This window comes from Excalfactoria chinensis, chromosome 1 (genome assembly GCF_039878825.1).
Source record: "Excalfactoria chinensis isolate bCotChi1 chromosome 1, bCotChi1.hap2, whole genome shotgun sequence".
In the NCBI taxonomy this organism is placed as follows: domain Eukaryota; kingdom Metazoa; phylum Chordata; class Aves; order Galliformes; family Phasianidae; genus Excalfactoria; species Excalfactoria chinensis.
This window is the reverse complement of record NC_092825.1, coordinates 183,302,728-183,327,210: the sequence shown is the minus strand read 5'-3', so window position 1 is coordinate 183,327,210 and position 24,483 is coordinate 183,302,728. Positions and strand designations below refer to the sequence as shown.

The following is a 24,483-nucleotide window of genomic DNA, read 5'->3' as shown; positions in this document are numbered from 1 at the left end:
TGGTGCTGCCCGAGACCAACTGTCAGGAGAGCAGCTCTTCAGAACTGGTCTGGTGGGCAGCAGGAGGACGTGAGTCCTGCATAGCAGGTGGCACTTCTGAGTACAGCCACTATGCCAAGGGGAGGTGGGCTGGAGGAGCTGCGTTCATGCCAACAGGAGAAGAGAAGGCAAAAGAAGCTTCTCATTAAGCATTATAATACCTGAAAGACATTACAGAAAAACCTGAGTCGTACTCACCAGAGAATCATAGAATGATAGAATGGGCTGGGTTGGCTTTGTGCAGGGTTGCCATCCGCCAGACCAGGCTGCCCAGAGATGAACACACACGAAGCTGTGGACAAAAGTTACAGTAGGGGAAAATTAGGTTGGATGATAAAGGAAAAATCCTTCCTCAAGGGAGTTGGGCTCTGAGCCCTTGGACATTTAGAAAAACCTGTGGGATTTGGTCTGAGAAACTTAATCTAAGCAGACATTCAGATTCTGAGTGACTTGGCTGGAGCGTTCCGATTTGTTTGCACAGACACATTTAAAGTACTGGGGGAGAATAAATAAAGGAAGACTGTTCTCAACAAAACGTGTGTGGAGTCAACTCTTCATCCAGAGCCTCACCAATACAACCCATTGAGATGCTACAAACAGGGAGCTGGTGTACTTCAGAGACCCGCAGTGATACCATCCCAACTCCCAGCTGGATTAATGCATCGGCACAGCTTTCCTGCCACTCTGCTGTTCTGTGGTGTTACTGAGGAGCTGAATACTGCAAAGGCTGAACTCCCAAGGCAGACTTGGGCTTCTGTGAAAGAAGAGTGGGCAAATACTCATTCGAGACTGTCACTTTCACCCACAGGTGATAGATAGCACAGGGATCTTGAAGACTTGTGCTTTCTTTTGTTTCTGATGGCTTCAGAATGGGTGCTCAGGTTTAATCACATGTTGAATGATTTCTCAGTCTGGAGTTTAGCTCTTCATTACAGTTCTGGTTGCAAACACTTGAACAAATTGTGTTACCAAATGTGTTTTCAAGAGAAAAACCACCTTTCATGGTGAAGTTTGCCTAGAGCATGAGCTTCTTCAGTGAGCAGTGGGAATAACATATCACTCGATGCAGACAGAATTATCTGATAAATCACAGGATAGAAGAGTGTGGATGCTGGTTTAAAGTTAAGTAGCCAACGAATTCAATATGAATATCAGTTGCTTATATCTTCACCCAGAAGGACGCTATCAAGCACAAACTGTATGGCATAATGGGTGCATCCCAGCAGTTTGTGGTGAGCAGATTGTGAAGGCACTTTGTATGCTGTGGTAGAGAGGCTCCTCCTTGACATGAGGATCTGGAGGACCCCCCTGCAGATCTGTTTGGTTTTGCTGCTGCAGATGGTGGTGTTCAGCAAGGGGATGACCAGCAGGTAGATGTTGGCCAGGAATGAGGGGAGAATCATGTTTGCCAAAGCGGTGAACCACAGACAAGCCAGACTTGGGGTATGTAGGGATGTACAGGATGAGGATTGCCAGGATGTGGGACCAGCAGTTGTTCAAAAGCTTGAGATGCTCCTTCTTGGATGCAGTGCTCAGAACTGTCTTACAAATCACAATATATGTAGCTCACCCAGAAAATACTCATCACAGATGGCACTGTATATAGAGAGAAACCTAAATCAGAGACATCCAGCATGGGCAGGAAATAGTAAATGGGCTGGTGGAGGCTGGGTTGGTTATAACAAAGAGAATGGTGCAGTTCCCCATTATGGGAATGTAAATGCATGTGAAAGGAATGGAGAGCCAGAGACAAGCAGCCTCCAGACTTGGGATGCCCATCAGGGTGAATGTGTGACAAGAGGAGCTGGAGCTGCTGGGCAGCCACGTGATGGACCAGGAGATTCTGCCCTGGAGTAAGAAATGCGTGTGCTGCCACAGACCAGAGAACACACAACTGTGCAGTGATATATGCAGGTGATGTAGATCTCATAAATTACTCAGGCTCATAGCCGTGGTTAATAAATACGCTGCTGATAATTCTTCCCTTTTCTTTTATGTCTGTAGGACAAAATACCCACAAACAGAAGACAAATGTATGACGTATGTGTTGTCTGAAAAACATGATGATCTTGATAAAAGAACTGGATATGAAATTGTTCTGTGAGTGTGATGAGGGCTGCCAGAACAAATAATCACAGCCATCCTTTCCAATCTAATATTTTCTAACTATTCTGTAACTGGAACATAAAGCCCACGTGCTTTACCAGGATTGCTGCTCTCTGATGGGTGATGCTGGGAGCTGGTCTGGGTTGGGCAGAGCTGTGGCTCCTGGATGTCCATGACATTAAAGCTCATCCATGTTCTGTGTCCAACTCAGACTGATGCATTTATCTTCCCCAATCACATTCCAGACATCAGTGCCAGCTTTGTGCGTGGAGCAGGTGCACACAAATGCTGTATGTGCCTCCTCTTTGCTGACGTGTGTGCTAGGGCCCCCCAGCCTTGCTCACACTTCCTTCCTGTTGGGATCCTTGCTGAAGCTCAGGGTATGGCAGTGGGTTTTTGCAGACTCAAATACCCCAAATGGTGTAACCTTTTCTCAGATGGGTCTGTGTGGCCGTGGGATGACCAGAGGAGCATTCGATGCTGCATTGCTCAGAGCTCCCGGCAGCTGGAGGAATGTGAGATTGTCTGTGTGGTCTTCTCTTTGTAAAATAGCTCTCATAAAAACTGCTCTAAATGATACTCTGCAGGGCCTGACTGCCTTTCGTATAGGGGGGACCATGAGTGCCTTTCTTATAGGCGGGACCATGAGTGCCTTTCTTACAGGGGGGACCATGAAAGCCTTTCTTATAGGGGGGACCATGAGTGCCTTTCTTATAGGGGGGACCATGAGTGCCTTTCTTATAGGGGGGACCATGAGTGCCTTTCTTACAGGGGGGACCATGAGTGCCTTTCTTATAGGGGGGACCATGAGTGCCTTTCTTATAGGGGGGACCATGAGTGCCTTTCTTATAGGGGGACCACGAGTGCCTTTCTTACAGGGGGGACCATGAGTGCCTTTCTTATAGGGGGGACCATGAGTGCCTTTCTTATAGGGGGGACCATGGACAGCACCTGCTGGCACAAAGCAGCTCCCACTGAGCTGGGAGCTCCATCACTCCCGGTGTCCTCAGTGAGGTGACAGCAAATGTCTCCCACTCTTCCTCCCCCATGACCTCTCCCAGCCCCACCTCCCATTTCCTTGTCACACACTCGATGATGCTCCATGGGGACAGATCCTACAGCCTGGTGGTGTTTGGTGCAGGAATCAGCGCATAGCAGGCACAGAAGACTTGTGACTCTGTGTGCCTCCATTGACCCAAGGCTCTGGAACATCCTGAACCAAGAAGAATGATTTGTGTTGAGTATTCCTTAATGGATTTTTTTTTTTTTTTTTCCTGTAGCTTTGTCCTATTGCTCAGTTGAACCCCTGCAGAGTTTTGGTCCTTGCAGCTCACTCTGACAAAATGTTCCAAAGCTTAATCCTATTGAGTGAAAAACAACTCATGTAATTGGTTTTAAATTTGCCACCTGCTATTTTAATGTGTCTTAGCTCTTGTATTGAAAGAGACAGCAAGCAATTACACCTAAATGTCTTCCTCAAGGTATTGCTGACCCCCTCAATGGCAGCCATCTCCCTTCCAGACTGCAGAGCTCTCGCTCACACTCTTCTTTCTTGCATGGCTCTTTTTGCCCTGCCTTTGGTTCACTGATTCGCTGTTGACTTATTTTGTTTATTTTGACCTTCCTTCTGCCTATTTTTGTTGTCTCTTCTCAAAATCCCTCTTGTGCCTGTGAAGGTATGTGGAAGGTGAGAGGTTCTGAAGGCTGTCAGGTCAAGACAGCAAAAGGAGCACACAAAATGCAGAGAGGAAAAAACTCGTCAAGTAATGTGGAAAAGAGCAAAGACAAACTAATTGCCAAACACAGCTTTGGAGAGGGTTGGTACAGACTTTGTAGCTTGTAGGAGGAAAGTTGTGGATGTGAGATTTGGGAAGCTGAGGGGTCCTATGGATTATGCAAAGTGAAACAAGGGGAAACCAGTCAGACTGGGGAGGTTCAGGTTGGATATCAGGAGGAAGTTTTTCATGCAGAGGGTGGTGATGCACTGGAACAGGTTGCCCAAGGAGGCTGTGGATGCCCCATCCCTGCAGGCATTCAAGGCCAGGCTGGATGTGGCTCTGGGCAGCCTGGGCTGCTGGTTGGTGACCCTGCACACAGCAGGGGGTTGGAGCTGGATGAGCACTGTGGGCCTTTGCAACCCAGGCCATTCTATGGTTCCATGACTTCCTCCAGTGGTTGCACAGCACTGATGAGCAAAGCATCTTTCTGGCCTCTGCCCTGGGACTCACTGCTGTGTTGGCGACAGACCTGGGCAAATCCCTGTTGTCAGGGATGGATTCCAACTCTGCAGTGAAGCTGCTGTGCTGATCTCCATATTGTAAGTGTAAACTACAGAGCAAAATTAAAAGGCTGTTATGGGCTGGGATTGCATTACGTTGGTGAACAATGCGTTTGGGTTTAACTTGCCTTTGTGTTGTGCTACATGAAACAAGAACTTCTCTCTTGTGCAGAGAGTGACAGCCTGATGGCTGGGACCAGACAGAAGGATGAGGTGCCCTCTCCCCTGAGCCCTCTCAGCCTTCCTTGACATCTTTCTGCCTGAGCAACTTCTGCACAGTGCAGTGCATCCACAGCCTCTCTGGCATCCAGTTCCATCACCCCACCATCCTCACAGTGAGAAACTTCCCCCTGACATCTAGTCTAATTTTTCCCTCCTTTAGCTTAAAACCTTTCCCCCTTGTCCTATCACTATCTAATGTTGATTTCCCTCACCCCAAACTACTTTAACTTGACCAAAGCAAGAAGGCCGTTAGCATCTTACACACACCGTTTTGCATAGAGGACATCTCTCTATTAAAAACATAGCATCAGGAACTCTGCTCTTCCAGCATGAAAGCTGCTTCCCTTCAGAAAAATAAGCATTGCCAGGGGCTTATTTGCTCCATCCTAAGAAGCACAGGACAGACCAGGTAAACTGATAGCACTTCATTCTCCATTGGATATAGAAGGTGACCATGTACAACCAGGTGGCCATCTTTTAGAGGCTTGAGGTTATTTGGCCCTGAACAAGTAAGTTGTGGGTTTATCCACTACGGCTGAATCTGTTTTCAACCCCTTTCTTCAAAATGGTGGCTTCAACCAGGTGAATTCAGATGCTGCTGGATAAGCCAGCTCCAAGGGTAACCCAAGGAAGAGTCACTCCAGTAAGCAGAACTGGGCAGCAGAGCAGGATGAGTTGGACTCAGCATCCCAGGGGGAGCAAAAACTCTGTGGAAATCCCAGAGGATGGACAGCATAAACAAAAACACCCACAAAACCAGAGCACAGCTGTATTGCTCCCAGGCCTTTCTTCTTAATGACATTCCCATCTTGGAAACCCAGACCTTCGCCTCTGTCAAGCTGGAATTAATTCATTGTTCCTTACAAGAAGGTTCTGTGACCCAAAGTGGATATGGCAGTCATGGAACGCATTGCTCCTCCTGGAGCAGGGCATCCCAGTCATTTTACATACAAGATCCTAAGATTTGGGTCACATGCAATGACTTATGAGCTCAGTGTAATTCGCTATGGCACCCAGACCAGTGGCTGCCAATGCTCATTATAGAACCAGTTTCCCCACCAGGCAAAACAGTCACAAAGGAGGCAGGATCAACACAAACCAACCTATTGACAGAACGGAGGAAACATGAGACAGTGTGACCAAGGCTGAGATGGTGGGATGAGTCTTCTGAAGTATTTCCTGGGGTGCAGCATACCGGTGCTTGATCACCTTTCAATTTCAGTGCTTAAATGTTTTTCCCTCTCCTTTCAGATGCGATATACTGTTGAAGGACGATCCACGTCTGAATAGTCAGCATGATGTGGGATTTTATTGTACGAGTTATCTCCTGGTTACCCTGGGTTCTGAGAAGTAAATCCTTTTGGGGCCCCACAGGCATTTATTGCTGACCCCTACAGTGCCCTGACACCGGCAGCCATCAGATCAAGGTGACTCAGCCATTAGGAAAAGATAGCTTCCACCTCACTAATTATTTCATCTCCATTCATCAGAAAGACACAGTTTTGCTATTGGGAAGCAAGGTATGAAACACTAGGAAAAAAAAAAAAAGACACATGTTTTTTGAAAAGCTAATCGCTTTAATGCCAGAACGTTGGTACCTCCAGCCAACAACAACCACTAATGACGCATTTTCTGAACGATGTGTTTTTACCAAGCACTGCCGGGCTGACCCTGCCTTTTATTCCAGAAGAAACGTAATTTCTTTTATTAGCCTAAAGGATGCAGCTGGAAGACGAGCTTGCAGAAGTGCCTTCTTCCTATAAGATAAATAACAGCCGGCAACCACTCTCAGCAGCCACACATCTGCCAAGGGCACACATGGCTCCAAGCAGAGAGGGACCAGAAGGGAACCTTCAACTGCATGGGGACATCCTGTGTGTGAACCAAGGCTGTGGGAAGGGCCACAGCATGAACATTTCTGCCCCCAGTCACAGTGCTGCTCATAGAGTCACAGAATGATAGAATGGCCTGGGTTGCAAAGGCCCCCAGTGCTCATCCAGCTCCAACCCCCTGCTGTGTGCAGGGTCACCAACCAGCAGCCCAGGCTGCCCAGAGCCACATCCAGCCTGGCCTTGAATGTCTGCAGGGATGGGGCATCCACAGCCTCCTTGGGCAACCTGTTCCAGTGCGTCACCACCCTCTGGGAGAAAAATGTCCTAAGATCCAACCTGAACCTCCCCTGTCTCACTTTAAAACCATTCCCCCTTGTCCTATCACTGCCCACCCTCACAAACAGCCATTCCCTTTCCTCTTTCTATGCTCCCTTTAAGTACTGGATGCCCACAATGAATGTAGCCCTGCAGATGGGGCCTCACAAGAGCTGAGCAGAGGGGGACAATCACCTCCCCATCCCTGCTGGCCACCCCTTTTTAATGCAGCCCAGCACACAGTTGCCTTCTGGGCTGCAGGCGCACACTGCTGCCTCATGTCCAGCTTCTCATCCACCAGGACCCCCAAGTCCCTCATGCCAGAAGGAGGTTCAGTTCATCTGCCTTGTTGTATGGATATTGCTTCCCTTTTTCTACTCAGGAAACAGAGAAACAAATCTGGAGGTAACATGCTGCTTCCAGACCATCCAGTCTGACACAAACATTTGCTGACAGAAGTCTTCCCATCCCTGCCATCCCAGTGGTGTGGATTTACAGTGCTATCGCATGCCCGGCACGTCAGGACAATTCAGCATTTCAGCTTTCTCCTGTTGTACTTCCAGTTCTTCTACATTACTCACAACACAACATTAATAGCTGGTCTCTGTGCCCAATCACCAGAAGGAAGCTGGAGTTGCACCAAGAGATTCAAACAGGGAGGCAGAAAGAGCAAAGGAGACCTGAGTTTGACACTTCTGCATGGAAGATGTAGATGGAAAGGCAGATGTAGTGAGACACATCCAGCCTGGCACTGAAAATCAAGCTAGAAAAAGACAACACAAGAAAACACAACAGGAAGAAAATCCAAACCAGAGCTGCAGACCTGCTCTCCCAGATCTCACCTGGCAGGGAAAGTTACCTTGCCACTGTCAAGCAGGGGCACAGGACCAGCAGAGCTGGGGGAGCACACAGGGAGCATCTCCAATGGAACGTTCCCATATAAAGTAGAGATGTTGGCTGAGCCCAGAGCAACTTCCCAAGGACAGAACAGCTCATGGCAGCAGCGAGGTCAGACCACCCCATCAGGACAGGCCTGGATGTGGGACATGGATGTGGAACAGCCCCTTCTGGCCATGAAGGGTATCCAAGGATGCTTACAGGAGACAGGAACTTGGTTGTTGTTTTGACACAGTGGCAGAGCTGACCAGAGTCTGCATGGACAGCAAGCATGGAACGGACATAAGGAGCTGCTTGAATGGCATTCCTTCAGAAAGCAAAGCTGCTCAAGAGTAAGGAATTCCACTTACTGTCCTTTAAGCAGGTCACTGTTGCAGAAGCAGCTCCAGGTGCTTCCTCTCCCCCCATCCCCAGCTGGGTCAGGCAGTCCAAACCTCACTCTCTACCTGAAGCCATTTGTGGCCTTCCCAAAGCCAGGGCACAAAGTCAGCTTTAGATTTTGCCAACAATACACCAGAGAAGGAAAAAAAGGTTCTGTTCCATGTACAGGCAGGGAGTCAGTAACAGCTGCAAGAGGCTGCATGATTAAGATGCTTTAAAAAGACAAAAGCTTCTGGAAATAACTGATTTGATCTCAAGCCTCCTTAAATCAAATAAAGCCTGACAGACCGGACAGCTGTGGGCTGAGCAGCCCTACACACTTCCCCATTACCGTCCTTCTCACTATTCCTTCCAAAAGGAAAACTATTTCCAGCCCCCCTTCAGAGACTTGTTTCTACTGCAGAGGAAGGAAAACAAACCAGCCCAGCAGGGAGCTTTGCACAGCTCCTTTCACAGCCTGCAAATCCCAAGTAAAGGGTGGGAGCTGCTGCCTCCAGGGAAGAGAATGTTTTGAAGCAGCACAGGCACGTGGCCAAAGGCTGAGCCTAAAAGCAGGAGCTGCACCATCAGCCTGAGCCTCACCACGGCTGTGCAGGAGGGGAAGCTCCCCACATACAAGGCATGGGCAGCTGCAGGATGAGCAACACACCGAGATGGGCTGCTGAACTCAGAAGGGACCTCAGGGTCTGCCTGGTCCAAGCCCTGCTCCAGTCAGAGCACCCAGAGCAGGGTGTACAGGACCACATCCATCCATCCAAGGAGGAACTCCACACCTCTCTGTTCTGCTGTTTCTCAGATGCACCTGCTGGAAAAGCATGCCCTACCTGCATCAGGCTGCAGCAGCAATGCAGTTCTGGCTGTCTGTGCCTGGAAGCTCTCAGAGTCCCTGCACTCAGGTCAGGTGGAAGGAGACACAGCAGAGTGGTTGAGAAGGGAGAAGACAGGAGAGGCAATCCTGCCCTGCCTGGGCATGGGCTGCTGTGGAATCCCCATACAGGGACACGAGTAACTTTGCATCTCCTGCAGTGAGATGGAGGAGAGCCCAGTTGCTAAGGAGTGATCAGGGCAGGAGACAAGGCTGCAGCTTTCCAGCCCCCATGGAGACTTCTACACCTGCAGCTCCCTTGTTCCACCCCCACAGTGCTTCTTCCTCCTTGGTAGGATTTGCCTCCAGACAAGGTTGATTCAGAGCAGTTCTTTTATTACCAAGCCCACTCTCTGGGCATGCAGAAGGACCAGATGCCAGCGCTCAGAAATGGATCATGAACAAACACTACCCACCCAGAGCACAGCCATCAGCACCCGTCCTATGGGCAGGAGGCAGCAAATACAAGGTGGGAAGACAGAAGGATCTCAGACACAAGGATGGGAAACCACTGCCTCCATCAGCTGGAGGCAGCAGCAGGCATCAAAGTCCAACAGCACAGTCCATGCTGGGCATCCACTGGGGCACACAATCAAATTGAACAGGCCAAGTGCCACTCACGCTGCAGGAGCAGCCTCTTCCTTCACAGACAGAGAAGCCCCTTCAAGGAGCTGTCACAGGGACCTCCACCCATAGGACCCCCAGCCTGCAGTGAGCAGCACGAGGGCCAGCAGCAGGATGAGCCGTGGCACAGCACACGCTGCTCTGCCTGTCTCAGGAGTCACGTCCTCCATCCTGGCAGGAGAAGATTGCTTCTTCCAGGCGTAGTACTTGGCCACAACCACATTGGGGTTCCCCTGCGTGGGGTCAAACCACATCTGGATGCAGCGCCCACTGCCCCGGCGTTCCGTGGTGTATCTGTAGGAGTTGGACCAGATCTTCTCACACAAATCTTTGGGGCTGGGGAAGACCTGGGTGAAAGGCCTGCACATGGATCCCCAGGGACAGCGATTCGTTCCTGAGGACAGCAGCAGAGAAAGAAACAACAGCATGAGCTATTGGCCTGCTTCCTTCTATTAGGGGGAGCAGGCCAGCAGCCTGCCCACAGGTCATCACATCTCAGCAGTGATGCTGGTGGCTTGGCTGCTTCCCAGCCTGCAACCCCCATAGGAAGGTGACAGCAGCCGCTGGTTGGGCTCCAGGCAGCAGGTGGGAGCAGGATCACTCCCAGGGTCCTACCTGCAGGGGGAGGGAAGGCTCTCTCCAGAGCCCACTGACCTGTTGCCCAGTTCCAGCCCTTGTGCCAGTTCTCTTTGCATGTGACGAAGTCCTTGCAGTCCTCCCACCATTCCTCACAGTCCTCTTTGCACAGTGGCACGTGCAGAATCCTCTCCCGCCGCCAGCTGCTGTCAGCCTGCAAGGCAATTGGACAATGCATGCCGGTGGGAGCCCTGGAAAGCTGGGGCACAGGATCTGCTGCACCCACAGCCCCCTCCCAGCCCACTCCACTGTTCTCCAGAACCGACCCCAAAAGATCAGCCCTAGGGAGACAAACCTCAGCAGTAAGGCAGCCATTCCACCTGCCTGTCCAAACCTAATAGAAAAGATACAGAAGCACCCCCGGACAGCACACACCTAGATGTGCCACAGCATATCATATGGAGGACCACCTTATAACATGTGACACCACTATATGCCCCACTCCATCACACGGAATTTGACTCTACCTGGTCAATCCAGGGCCCCAGGTTGGGTGAGCACTCATACAAGCACGTATCCTGGATGAAGTGACGCTTGCACTTGGGTGGCATCACCCCACAGTGGTTCCAGTTGAAGTTGTACAGGTAGGACTGGTCCTTGTGGGCTTCTGAGCTGGTGTTGGCTGTGCAGCAGGCATTGTCCTTCCAGGGAGCACACTGCAACAGAGCAGGAGAAGGCTGTGCAGAAGGCCTTAAGGGAGCCCAAGGATGCTGCTTGTGTCAGCATCCCACAGAGCCTCCAGCAAGAATACTTTTGCTTCTCCAGGCAGCCCTTGGGTATTTTGGACCAAAGAACTCAGGACTGCAGCAAGATGGTGTTGAAGGAAAACTAAGAAAAATAACTGTTGGACTATAGGCCCTTTCCAACCTTGTGATTCTATAAGAGGAGAACATCGAGGGTCAGATCCTCAGCAGAAATGGGTGCCAGGCAGAGGAATGGAAAAATTGGCACCTCCTGCATCCTGGCTTGCTTAGCCCCATCCACACCAAGGAACTGGCATCAGAGATCTTCAATAAGAGAAGGGGTTGTAGCATTGAGAGGGAGTAGAGAAGATACCTTTCCTTTCCTATCCATTATCTCATCCTCATCTTCAGTACATAAAATTTGGGAAGGAGGCCCCTTGGAGGAAGGAGGGTGACCACGATTCCAATTACCCACACCACTATCTTTGCCCTTGCCTAGAAGGAAGCAGCAAGCAAGCCACCTTCTCAGCACAATCCTTCTTCAGGCAGGTGGCTGCTAAGCCCCAGTCACTTGTGGGGAAGTACAGACAGCCCAGACAGCCCCACTCAACCCACCAGCAGCACCATACCTGGCCGTGCAGCATCCCCTCTGGACCAGGCTTGGTTTTATGGTGCTTGGCATCCATGCAGACATTCAGCAGCGGATCCTTGGCAGACATCACCACGGAAGCAGCCAACAGCACCAGCAGCACCTGCTCTGCTCTCATCTCCACATCCAGCCCCATGGGGTCGGGGATGTCACAGAGCAGCAGCAACCAACACACTGCACAAGCTCCTGGGAACACATGGGTGGGTTGCCAGCAATGCTCATCAGCAAGGACACAACAGCAGCTCCCCCAGGCAAGGCTGCAAGGTCAGCCACGTGTTATCTGCTGGGCATTTCCACATGGGAGGCACAAGGTCCCTTTTGTATTCGCTGTGCTTGGCTGCCAGCCTAAAGTGTCCTGCAGAGCACCCTGATCAGAGGAGGGATGCTGTATGTGCTGTATGGGACCATTTGGAGCTGGGACCTATCTGCATTAAGCCACCCCTTGCAGAGCTTTTAAACTCCAAGTATTTCGTTAGAAAATGCTTTACTAGTTTGAGAATCTTTGTGGCAAGTTGCTTAGAACTCACAGTTAAATGCACCAGCACACCAAGAACTGCAGGAGACCCCCCAGGAGAGCATCAAAACAGAAAAGCTGTTCTTTGTTTTATTTGGGACTTCAGAAACCCACAACTTTGAGTTCAAACTTGAGAAGCAGAAGATGCTCCATGTTACTGTGCCTTCTCCTCTTGCACACCCAGAACTTCAGTAGTTACCTCCTCACACAGCAGAGCTGCTCTGTGCCCTTTGCTAGTGCAGGGAAAAGGGGCCAAGCCAGAACAACCTGCTCTATAGGGAGGATCCCTGTCTATAGCAGGGGGGTGGAACAATAGGATCTTAAAAGTCCCTTCTAACCCAAACCACTCCACAATTCTAGGTTTCACAAAGCACTTTGCAGAACACAGAAGGATGGACCTTTGACAGCATTAAAGCAATACAGAAAGGAGCAGTTTCAAAGCTAAGAAAACACATTCAGTCCCAAGGAATGGAGCTAATGTGCATCAAACCTGCATATACGCTATACTGCAAAGACAAAACATCACAACCCAAATAACCCACCACTCATCAAACAAACACAACCAGAACACAGTGTTACCTGCCTGAAGACTATTTAGCCCCCTGCTAATACCTCAGAAGCACTCAGAACAGCAGCCTCCTGCAGTCAGCTTTAATAGGAAACCCTTCTGACACAGCTGCTGGCACTTGCAATTACTTTCTTAACGTGCTTAAGGAGCTTTGACTCCAGCCAGCATTCATTGCCTTGGAAGTAGTTGTGGTGGTAACAGGCTGCCTCAACCCTCTGCACCAATCTGGTGGTGTGTGGGAAGGACTGGGCTCTTATCTGCTATGGCCATTCACACAAAGTCCTTTTTCTCTCTGCTTCACACCAGGCAGTTTAAATTTCTGCACGCTGTTGCTTGAGATAAAACTTGGGAAGGAGGATAGATCCAGGATTCTGCCGTGGACCACCAATAAGTACAGAAGTGCTCATTGCAGAGCAGGGCATGAAGAACCCCCCTGTGGAAGGGAGGTTGGAACTAAATGGTCTTTGTGGTCCTTTTCAACCCAGGCTATTCCATAACTCTATGATAAGTGCTGCTGTCTCATGGGAGGGATGGGTAACTCCCAGCACAAAAATAGAGACCAGCTGGAGGAGGGCAATGGTGCATTTACTGATCCTGTTTTGGTGATATCCACAGCCTGGCCACATGCTGCATAAGCACTGGTGTGCTCCCTCTGTTGCAGCTCGGAAAGCAAATGGGATCCTGGGCTCCATCAGCAGAGGGGTGGCCAGCAGGGACAGGGTGGGTGCCCAGAGAGGCTGTGGATGCCCCGTCCATCCCTGGAGGTGTTCAAGGCCAGCTTGGATGGGGTCCTGGGCAGCCTGGGCTGGTATTCAGTGTGGAGGTTGGTGGCCCTGTGTGTGATGGGGGGTTGGAGCTTCATGATCCTATAAGTCCCTTCCCACCCAGGCCATGTTGTGATTCTGAGCCAGACACACACTGCTGCCATTCCTTGTGCTTTCAGCTGTCACAGTGGCAGTGACAAGGAGCACCCTGCCCCTGTTCACCTCCTCTGTGCCTTCACCTCCTCTGCCCCATCTCTCCCAGATGTCCCTTTACAGACCCCATCCGTGCTGCCCGCTCATCTCTCATGCCACGTCTTCCTGCTCCCTGTGGCACAGCACTGCAGCTGCAGCATTTCAGTTGCACCGCGCTGCCCTTCCTCTGTTTTCTGTTCCTCACTGAGGAATTTCTAATATCAGGTTTGTTTTTGGATGCTGCTGATCACTGAACTGTGTTGCTGTAAAGCTACCCGAGCTGTGACAGCTTGTTCCTGGGAGATAATTGTTAGCCACGAGCCTGTCATTTTCTATCTGAAGAGTTGTGCTTTGTTCCCCAAACGCATCCCTTCATGCTGATCAGAAGTGATTTTTTTTTGCCTGTTGTTTCATTGTTCGGTGACTCAGCCTTACGAGGGTCTTTGTGCAGTTTTGCAGCTGGTCCTCCCATTTCTGCAGCCATTTAATCCCATCACCACCCTCATGGCCTTGTTGTTTTCCTGGATCAAGAGCAGAAGTCCCAGCACGGACTGCTGTAGAGGACAGCCACATGACTCTGCTTGATGGCTCAGCTGTTCACCGCTGTGCAGGACATCATTCTCACCCCACGGGATTGGAACCTCAATGTTCTCCTCTTATAGAATCCCTGGGTCTGCCTGATCCTCTTCTTTGAAGACCTGCAGTATAGTGTAGAGGCTGGTCTGCATGTTGGGGGCCATTCACAGAATCACAGATTCCCACATCTATCTATTCCAATGCCTGTATTTGTGGTCTCTGTCACATTTTCGGCAGCTTTTTCCCACAGATGCCACATCTGCATGGTTCCCTACATCTCCTCAGGAAGACCTTTGGTGTGTCCCACACAAACGTGTGCTCCCTGCCCTCACGGGGGTACCTGTACATATGGCAGTGCAGAAAATGGGGCCATTCCCACTCAGCCTGGTCCTGGCCATATCCATTCCATGGGATGGGTGGGTTCCACATGTGTTTGCTCCATCCTTGGTGGATCTTTGCCTGGGGCCATCTGTTACCGGGTCAGATTTGGGGGAGCAGCTGTGGGGTGAATGCTTTGGGCACGGTGTGTGCACAGTGTCTCTGCCAGGACCTCAATGCACCTCCAGCACATCTGAGCTTGCTGGGACTTCATATCCCATTGGAGGTGCATGATGAGGTCCCACATGGCTTCTGCTGCTACTGCTGCCAGGTCTGCAGGCATTGTTATGAGAGAAATGGAGCCATGCACTGTATGAAGCAAAGGATTCAGTTAGCGTAATTGAAACCCAGGCAGTCTGATACAAGAATCATCATTAGCCCTGATCCGCTATTGCGGTTTGAAAAAAAAAAAAGAGGAAAAATCAGGAAATAAACACTTTGCATCTCAGAGTTCTGCACACAGAGATTAATTCAAAGCACAACCAACTAATTGTAGATGTAAAAGCTCGAGAAACGTGAACTCTTAATTGTGTCTGAACTCCGCTGTGGGTGCGATTAATCCATGGCAGCAATGACTATAAGAGAAGGCGAGGAAGGCACCTTGCCATTGAAATCTGAGAAGTGGTTTGGGATCATCAGGTTGAGCTTGAAGACAAATCCCAATCCTGGTGGTATTTATTCAGTTCTACTTGTGGCCCCATCGCCAGTAAAGCTGTCACATCCTGACAGTGCCAAACGCTTTGGCGCATACGGTGCACTCCGTCACTGCTCCAGGAGTAAATCACAGCGGGACAATGCTCATAAAGCACTGAAAGTGAGACCAACGAACCAGAAACAAATGGCAAACTGTTGATGTGAGCGTGTGCGTTGCTGGGGAACAACAAGGACTTGTTTGTGGGAGTAATGCCACCAAAGCCCGAGATGTTTGTCTTGGTGCTAAGCAGAATGTTTGTCATTTTGAAATGCGTTCTGATGGAGCTGAGCTTGTGTACATTGGAAAAGGTTGTGTTTGTGTGGAAGCCTTCTGTGGTTTTACTTTGGTAGATAATATTACAGTAGGTACAAGGAGTCGCTCAAATATTTGTGTGTTTTTTAACCTTCTTGTAATTATGGGATGTGATTTTGATTAATCGCCTCCTGTTGCATTACATCGTATCATTAGTTATAATTGGGTTATGTGCAGAGTGCAGATTTGTTGCCTCCTATTGCATCCTTCATCCAGCTGTGATTTTACTAACTCAGGTATCTGCACGTCTACTGCTTACAGTCATTTTGTATATGTAGGTTTGGAGCAACATCAGCCACCCAAAACGTGGGAAGTCATACAAATGAAGGAGTGGTGCTTCACAGGCTGCGTGCTGAGGATCCCTCAGTGCACAGATTATCAATGCACTCCTTACAGCAGAGAGCCAAGAGAACTGTAGAGTCATGGAATCACACACAGAGGTGACCACACTGAGGGTCAGACCAACTGTCTGTGGTCATGGGATGGAGTGTGTTGGTGCTCCCCTGCTTCTCATGGCCCTCCTCCCATACCCTTCCTGTGTGATAGCTGTCAGGGTGGATGTGTCTTGTTGTGACAGCAGAACTGGGCTAAGGTGGATGCAGGGGTGATGGTGAACAATGCCAACCCGGCTGGGATGCAAAGATGAGCAGCAGTCAACCATCCTTCTCCAAAGAGACAAATAGGATTTTCCATCTGAGCAGGGATGCATCTCAAGGTCACTCCTTGAGGTCGAGAGGTTCCTTTTCTGTGGCACCCTAACACTAACCCTACCCTAACCCTAACCCTAACCCTAACCCTAACCCTAACCCTAACCCTAACCCTAACCCTAACCCTAACCCTAACCCTAGCCCTAACCCTAACCCTAACCCTAACCCTGTGCACCTACCAGGCATTTAGAAAATTCCCCATGGGGAAAGAGAATCCACACAGCTGTCCCTGCAGCTCAGGGCAGCATCCACAGCCTGGCAGCACTGCAAATCATCACTTGGCTATGGGACAGTGGCAAAATGTCCTCTTTTTTTCACAGAATGACTGAATCACGGAATGGTTTGAGTTGGAAGAGACCTCAAGGATCATGAAGCTCCAACTCCCCCCTCCACAGGCAGGGCCACCAACCTCCACATTTAATACCAGACCAATGCTACTTTTCCTATAACTAGTAATGCTCGTAGTAGTTGTGACCCCACATGCTGGTATTTATCACAGTAACAGGTAAGTGAAGATGTTGTAGGGGTATGTGGTGTTGACTCTTGCTGTGATGGGATGCTGCTGTACCCTCAAGCTCTCCTTTAAGCAGCAGTTCATAAAGCAGCTCAGTGAGACAAAGTGCTCAGTGGAAATCTGTTTGTGCAGCTTTGGCAGATTTATGGCATCAGATCGATTCCAGTTTGTGTCTTTGGTTCACTAATAGAGACTTACCTTGACTTTGTGTGCCTTCACTATGTGCCTGAAGGGCTGCACAATCCATCACAAGCCAGTGTCAGTGGCAGCACCACAGCACTGCCGCGTGTTTGCTCCATAATAGTCTTGCCGGTTTACTGCACAGGAGGTTTCATCCATTCCAAACGATTTTGTTAAGAGGAACAAAGTGAAAATGGAAATCTAAACGCTCTCAGCCCTCTCAATTTTCCAGCTTATCCTGCTAATGAAATCCTTAACTTGCAATATAGCCTCTAGAGAACAAGAAAATCCCACATGTAACTGCAGATAAATGAATATTAGTGCTGGATTTGTGTGCCGATTCAGTGGGATGCTTGTGCTGATTCACAGAAGTGAGCCACATGTAATCCCAAAGAAAGAACCAGTGAAGCAAACATTTAATGGCTGTGGTTCAAAGACTTGGGTGAGCTCAGTTCTTGAGCCTTCAGCTTGCTGAGAGGGCTGGAGGGAGGCGAAAGGATGCCCCATCCCTGGAGGCATTCAAGGCCAAGCTGGATGTGGCTCTGGGCGGCCTGGGCTGCTGGTTGCCAATACAACGGGTATCACATCAATAAAAATGAGAAGGAAGGGTTTGTAAGAATGTCAAATTGCAGATTGAAAGAGATGACGTTATAACGTTATAGTCTGAGTGCAGCCAAAGCCAAACACTACCAACATTTCTAACGCTCAACCAATGCAATCGGGGGACTTTTCTTATCAATAATGCATCTCCTTGAAGCTTCAAAGAGCTGATATCTCCCAGTTTGGGAAAGCTGTGCATAGTGGAAAGGCTGGCAGGGAAGGTGTGGGTGTCCATGTCAGGCGTTTCCCAGCAAGGACCCCTATTTCCAGCCCCCTGTGTCAGTGTTTGATGCAGTTTTTTCACCCATTTCCTTCTCACAGCCAACCTAAATTTCCCCTCTTTTAATTTAAAGCAGTTTTCTCTTGTCCTGTCACTGTCAGACTGTATAAGAAGTTGGTCTCCTTCCTGTTTGTAAGCTCCAGACCCAACACCTTGCACTTCAACCTCACTGGGTTCTCTTTGCCCACTTTTCAAGCCTGTCCAGGTCCCTCTGGATGCCATCCCTTCCTTCTGTTGCATCAACCACACCACTCAGCTCGGTGCCATCAGCAGACTGCTGAGGGTTTGATTGATCCCATCATGTATGATGTTGAAGAAGTTGAAGAGCACCTGTCCCAGGATGGACCACCTGGGGACACCACTTGTCACAGCCTCCACCTGGATATGGAGCCATTGACCACAGCCCACTTGAGAAATCATGAGGAGCAGAGCATCACTGCTGGCTGGCAATGCTTTCACCACCACGTGGGCCTTGGTTGCAGAGCCCAGACACACTGGAACACGTTGCCCAAGGAGGCTGTGGATGCCCCATCCCTGCAGGCATTCAAGGCCAGGCTGGATGTGGCTCTGGGCAGCCTGGGCTGCTGGTTGGTGACCCTGCACACAACAGGGGGTTGGAGCTGGATGAGCACTGTGGACCTTTGCAACCCAGGCCATTCTCTGAATGCAGTTTGCTATCTTTAACTAGACTAACTTATGGTCAGAGGAACTGCAAGCACCCTTCAAACTCTCAAGATTTGAAAGGCAGAAATCTTCACCACTGAACACAGCTGGGTGGGAACGGCTCTGAGATTCACAGCATCTCACATCTCTGTTCCAAGCAATGTCAGTAGAATCAAGAGTTGCATTTTTGGGATGTTTTACTGGTCACCTTGGAGCCCAGCTCTGGTAAGGAGGGACATCCCTCTGTCGGTCAGCAGGACAAGGGGCAGGGCTGGGGTCTTCTATTTGGTGTGAAGATGTATCCCTCCCTGGAGAGCTTCTGCCTCATTTTCCCTCTGCTCCCCACCATTAATAAAAGGGAATGTGTCCACTTGCCCTCATCTGACCTGAGCATGTGGCTACCTGCTGTGCAGGGATGTCTTCCCCAGGTGCAACCTGGCTCTGTGATGCCGCTTTGGGGTCCAGCAGCAGGACCATAAAGAGCAGAACTGCAGCTGGTGATCTGGGTGTTGTGTTTGTGCATAGCAGTTCTGAAGTCTGCACTGATTGGATTTATTGATGGTGTGAAAGGGGAAGCTCGTACCAGCAGGATGTGTCAGTGTACAGCGATGTCTGTTATTTGGCCTGAGCAGTGACAGTGCCTGGCTCACCACAGCCCCTCCTTCAGCTGAGCACCCTCCTGTTCCATTGCCCGATTATTATGGGGTGGAGTCACCCCCTTCTGCCTTTTGCAATCGGCGAGGTTAAAAAGAAATTAAGCACAGAGGCTGACCCAAGCAAAGATCATTCTGAACTGAATTAATGGGCAGGGAGCTCTTCCTTGCATGCACAATGTTTGCAGTGTAAAGCAATAAATAGCAGCTGAGGCTCCTGGCTGAGCATGTGAGTGCAGGGGCTGCAGGGCTACGTGATAAATCCTCCCTTGGGACTCCATACAACTGTCATATAAAACACATCTATGGATTTTCAGACACACAGAGCACAGGAAACGCAAGCCCTGATTCTGCTGCACTGGTCACAGCAGATGCTCCATGGCATAGGAAAACAGGGCATCATCTACCCACATCTTCTTAAAGCTCACTCTGTTGATGGATGTTATCTTTCGGATCCTTCATCTTGCTGTTGGTAATCAGCAGAAGCCTTACTCATATCTCACCCTTGAAGGCACAGAGCTGGGAGCACAGAGTCTCCGGAGTGCAGCAGGACCTGAAGTGCCACGAGCTCCTCCTGTGCTGCATTCAGACCCTGACATTTCTCACTGAAACCGCCCCAAATCCAGAGAACCTCTGACAAAGGCCGTGCTTTTATTCCTATCTCATGGTAATATACTGAGACTGATGGCAGATCTAATCTCGGCCTTGAGCAACACTAAAAAAAAGCAGTTTTACCTTTTCACTGCCATTCAGACACAGTGATGAGGGAGGGAGGAAATGCCAGGAGCCTGGAAAAGGCAGAGGAAATACGTATCTCAGAACCTGGTCAGAAAGTGGTCTGATCGCTCCAGAGAGAAGAAACTTGCAGCAAACAGAATAACTCAGCCTGATCATGGCCAGAAGGAAAGGAGCCAGCACAGGGTTAGGGTCAGGGTTAGGGCTGCTCAGCTTCAGGGCATGGATTGCCATGTGCTCCATCACACCTCCCAGCTTCCAGCAGTTCGTGCTCAGGCTCATCCTGGGATGTTTATAGTGTCACAGAATTGCTCAGAAAGACCTTCGAGATCATCAGGTTCAACCACAACCCAACCATCCTACCCTAACAAACAGCCCTCTTCTAAATCACGGCACCACCCTGAGCGCCACATCCATCGGTTTAAATTGGAGGGTGAATTTGAACCCAAATCCCTAGAAAATGTGTGCACAAATAAATGATTTTGGTGGATGAAGAAGAAAAGCAGAAACTTGAATGAGTTTATTGAGTATAAGGGAGATCAATCAGATCGCTTATCTGCTGTGGGATGGTGACGGAGTTTACACACAGGGCAAAACACCATCTGTCCATCTGCCTTCATTTTTGAGATGAAGTGGCATGTATCTTACATGTATATTATTACATGGTGTTTTATGAATGAGCCAGAGTGCATTGCTGAGCATGAGCCACTATCAGGTGATCAGAGGGCTGGAGCAGCTCTCCTGTGAGGAAAGGTTGGGGGAACTGGGCTGGTTTAGCTTGGAGAAGAGAAGGCTGCGGGGAGACCTCATTGTGGGCATCCAGTACTTGAAGGGAGTAAATAAACAGGAGGGGGAACGGCTGTTTGTGAGGGTGGGCAGTGACAGGACAAGGGGGAATGGTTTAAAGTGAGACAGGGGAGGTTCAGGTTGGATCTGAGGAGGAAGTTTTTCCCCCAGAGGGTGGTGACGCACTGAACAGGTTGCCCAAGGAGGCTGTGGATGCCCCATCCCTGCAGGCATTCAAGGCCAGGCTGGATGTGGCTCTGGGCAGCCTGGGCTGCTGGTTGGTGAAATGCACATAGCAAGGGGTTGAAACTACATGTTCATTGTGGTCCTTTTTAACCCAGGCCATTCTATGACTGTATTAATAATGGGGCACTCCCAGCTGAACCAAGGGAGGAACTTCCACCAGCTGTGCTCCTCACACTGACCCCAGCCCCTGGAAGGACACTGCCAGAAAGCATCGGAGCTTCCTGAGACAGCTGAGATAGGATCATAAATTGGGATGGTTGTGGGCTGACAGCCTTAGTGCAATCAGAATGATTCATGGATCGTGAAACACAACATTGCTCAGAATGTAGATCCCACAGAGCTCAAATATAGAGCTGAGCCACAGCAGTCGTTATTATAATGGCAATTAGCACAAATAAAAACAGTGCTCTGGGACACAGTGTGCTGTTGCCATAGATGGCCTTAGGTCTGACCAGATTCGTCCCACTGCTTTTGTTTTAAATTACATTTTAAGTGATGCTTTTATTTCAGATGAAGGCTGTGGCTCAGACAGGAGGAGCAGTTCCCTGGGCTCCCTGTGGCTGCAGCTGATGTTCCACCAGCAGACCTTGTCGTGAAGGCTGTGCTGCAGCTGCTGTGGTTATTCAGTGTGGCACTGATGGGATAACATCTGGGCTCTGGGTCCAAATAGATTTGTTCTTGGCCCACCAGAAAGCTGCAGAAGGAGGGACTCCACAGTCACTTTTTGGAGCTGAGGGTCTGTCTGTGATCACAGGGGCACAGTCATCACCTGATGCCAGCCTGAATAACTCTGCTAGGACCTGGGCAATAGAACGCCAGCTGGAATGTGAGCCATCCTCTGGTCAGCCGTGGCCTCCTGCATTGCACACAAGATACTATTAATTAAATGCTTGTGGCGCTGAGTGATATAACTGCACAAACATTTTAACCAAATGCAATTCCTTCTATTGATTCGCCTCCTAAAACGACGTCTAATGGGGAATTATTTTCTGTCTGCTTTCTCTGGTTAAATAAGAAGTAAATGCTTCAGTAAACTTCAAAATGTTTCCAGTGAAGCACTGGATATATCCATGAATATCAGGCTGCAAACAGCAGCAATTTGTATCAGCTGATTAGGGAACAGAGTGATCACAAGGACTTGAAAGGAGTCATCAGTAAAACAGTGATTCCCAGTGGTACAAAGTTAATGATGAGACAGTGGAAGTGAAGGCAGGTGCTCAGGAGATGCACAGTCCTGAACACCACACCTGTGGGTCTGCAGAGGTGACCCAGGAGCTCCTCAATGAGGATTCCTGTGAGTGGGCCATGGATTGGCTGCAGGCCTTCCCAGCCTTCCCCTCTAGACCGGGTTGCTCAAAGTCCCATCCAACCAAAGCCAGGCTGGTTGGGGCTGTGAGCAACCTGGTCTGGAGGGAGGCGTCCCTGCCTATCCCTGCCTACAGCAGGGGCTTGGAAATAGATGACCTTAAAGGTCCCTTCCAACTCAAACCATTCTATGATAATCCATTAATTAATCATGTGCTACCAGAGATGGCAATAAGGACTGTCCTTCCAACACTCCTTGGCTCAGCTGCTTCTCCTGGCCTTGAGGCAACCAGACCCACTGATAAAGCTCCGATGTTCGTGGCACAGCACGGGGCTGCTTCAGCTAAAATTCTGCTACGTGGTGCCTCCCTGTTCTTTTCCTTTTGTAGGAGTGATGAGATTTATTCTGGGCAAGGATCTATCAGGGAATCTGCTCAGTAAAGATGCAGAGGTCATTGGCCATTGCCCAGTGCTAAAGAGCACCTGGGACACCCTTCCCCTGACTGGCTTGTTTTTCACTGTGTAGATGATGGAGTTTAACACGGGCAGTAGGAGCACGTAGAGGTTGGCCAACGGGATGTGGACACGGTGGGGGATGTTGTGGCCAAAGCAAAGAGTGAGAAATGAAAACAGTGCTGGTGTGTGGAATGTTAATATAACACACACATGAGAGCTGCGGGTGCCAACTGCCTTGACCTGGGCGGCCATGGAGGAGAGCATGAAGATGGTCCTGAGGATGGAGGCTATAGGACACTGTGATGAGCTCCATGTCCACCCTGGGAACAGGAGGGTGCTGGCAATCCATATCAGATGTTGGCTGAGATGTCGGTGCAGGCCAAGCAGGTGATGCCCATATGCTCGCAGTGGGTGTGTGACATGACACTGTGCCCACAGAATGGCAGCCTCACGAGGAGGAATGGGGTTGGGAACGTCACATAGAAGCTCCAGCCTAAGGCAGCCAGCCCTGTCCTGGCTATCACCATGTGCATGAACACAGAGGTGCGTTGCAGGGTGTTGCAGATGGTGATGCAGCGGTCCAACACCATGGCAGTCAGAATGGTTGACTCTGCACTGAAGCTCATGTGTGTGAAGAATATCTTGAGTAAGGCTGGCATGGAAAGACATCTCCTTGGAAAGGAACCAGAATATGGTCAGGGCTTTGGGCAGCGTGGAGGAGGATAACATGAGGTCAGACACCACCAGCAGAGTCAGGAAAGGGAACATGAGATCATGGAGGCTTCATAGAACCATTGAATCACAGAATGGTTTGGTTTGGAAGGGACCTCAAGGATCATGGAGCTCCAACCCCCCACCACAGGCAGGGCCACCAACCTTCACACTGAATACCAGCCCAGGCTGCCCAGGGCCCCATCCAAGCTGGCCTTCAACACCTCCAGGGCTGGACGGGGCATCCACAGCCTCTCTGGGCAGCTGTTCCAGCACCTCCCCACTCTCTGTAAACAACTTCCCCTGACATCCAACCTCCATCTGCCCTCCTTCAACTCCAAACCATTTCCCTTGTCCTGCTGTTATCTCCCCTTTCACAGAGCTGACTCCCCTCCTGTCTGTAGGCTCCCTTCAGGTCCTGGCAGGCTGCACTGAGCTCACCCCGCAGCCTTCTCTTCTCCATGCTGAACAAGCCCAGCTCCCTCAGCCTGTCTTTGTATGGGAGGTGCTGCAGCATCTTTGTGGCCTCCTCTGCATCCTCTCCAGCAGCTCCCTGTCTTTCTTGTATTGGGGGCCTCAGACCTGGACGCTTTGCTCCATCATAGTGACAAACAGGAGGAGGAGGTTGCCAAGGAGTGCTGCAATGTACAGCAGGCAGAAGGGGGTGGAGAGCCCAGCTTGCAGCTCCTGGCCCAGCAGCAGGAAGAATGCAGGCTGCTTGCTCGGGTTGGCTGCCTCCATGGGGAGGTGGTGTCTGAGCTGGTCTGGGCTTCCTGCCCCGTGAGCAGAAATAGGGGTGGTGGTGGTGGAGGTGGGAAGCACAGCTCTTAATGAGTGAAACCCACCTGGGTTTTGCTGGAGCAGTTTGTTTCTCTGGATCCTGAAGCTGTTTGCAAATACGATTCCCCTCAGGTGCTGGAGGGGCGTGCTTTGGGTACTGACTCCAAATCAAGCAATAAATCCAATTAGAAAGTGTGCCTCATAGACCAGGTGCTGAAACCCAGCAGAGGGCTTTGCTAGCAGCAACAGGTCAGTGCCAGGCTTGGCAGAGCATCCAGGAACCCACAGCCCCAGGCTCTCACTGCTGATATTTATTGTGTTTTCATTCTGTCGCACCCAGAA

The 24,483-nt window shown here is 50.1% G+C and overlaps 1 protein-coding gene and 1 pseudogene across 1 annotated transcript; both read right to left on the bottom strand.

The window, feature by feature from the left end:
- Positions 1-9,245: 9,245 nt before the first annotated feature.
- Positions 9,246-12,710, bottom strand: LOC140254663 (folate receptor gamma-like). The gene is made up of 5 exons (XM_072341455.1): positions 12,621-12,710; positions 11,508-11,713; positions 10,663-10,851; positions 10,214-10,349; positions 9,246-9,953 (listed from the first exon to the last, which is right to left on the bottom strand). Exons 2-5 carry the CDS (start codon positions 11,661-11,663, stop codon positions 9,610-9,612), a joined length of 825 nt encoding a protein of 274 aa, XP_072197556.1. The 5' UTR covers positions 11,664-11,713; positions 12,621-12,710; the 3' UTR covers positions 9,246-9,609.
- Positions 12,711-22,548: 9,838 nt separating this feature from the next.
- On the bottom strand, positions 22,549-24,102 carry LOC140256732 (olfactory receptor 52B2-like; annotated as a pseudogene).
- Positions 24,103-24,483: the final 381 nt, after the last annotated feature.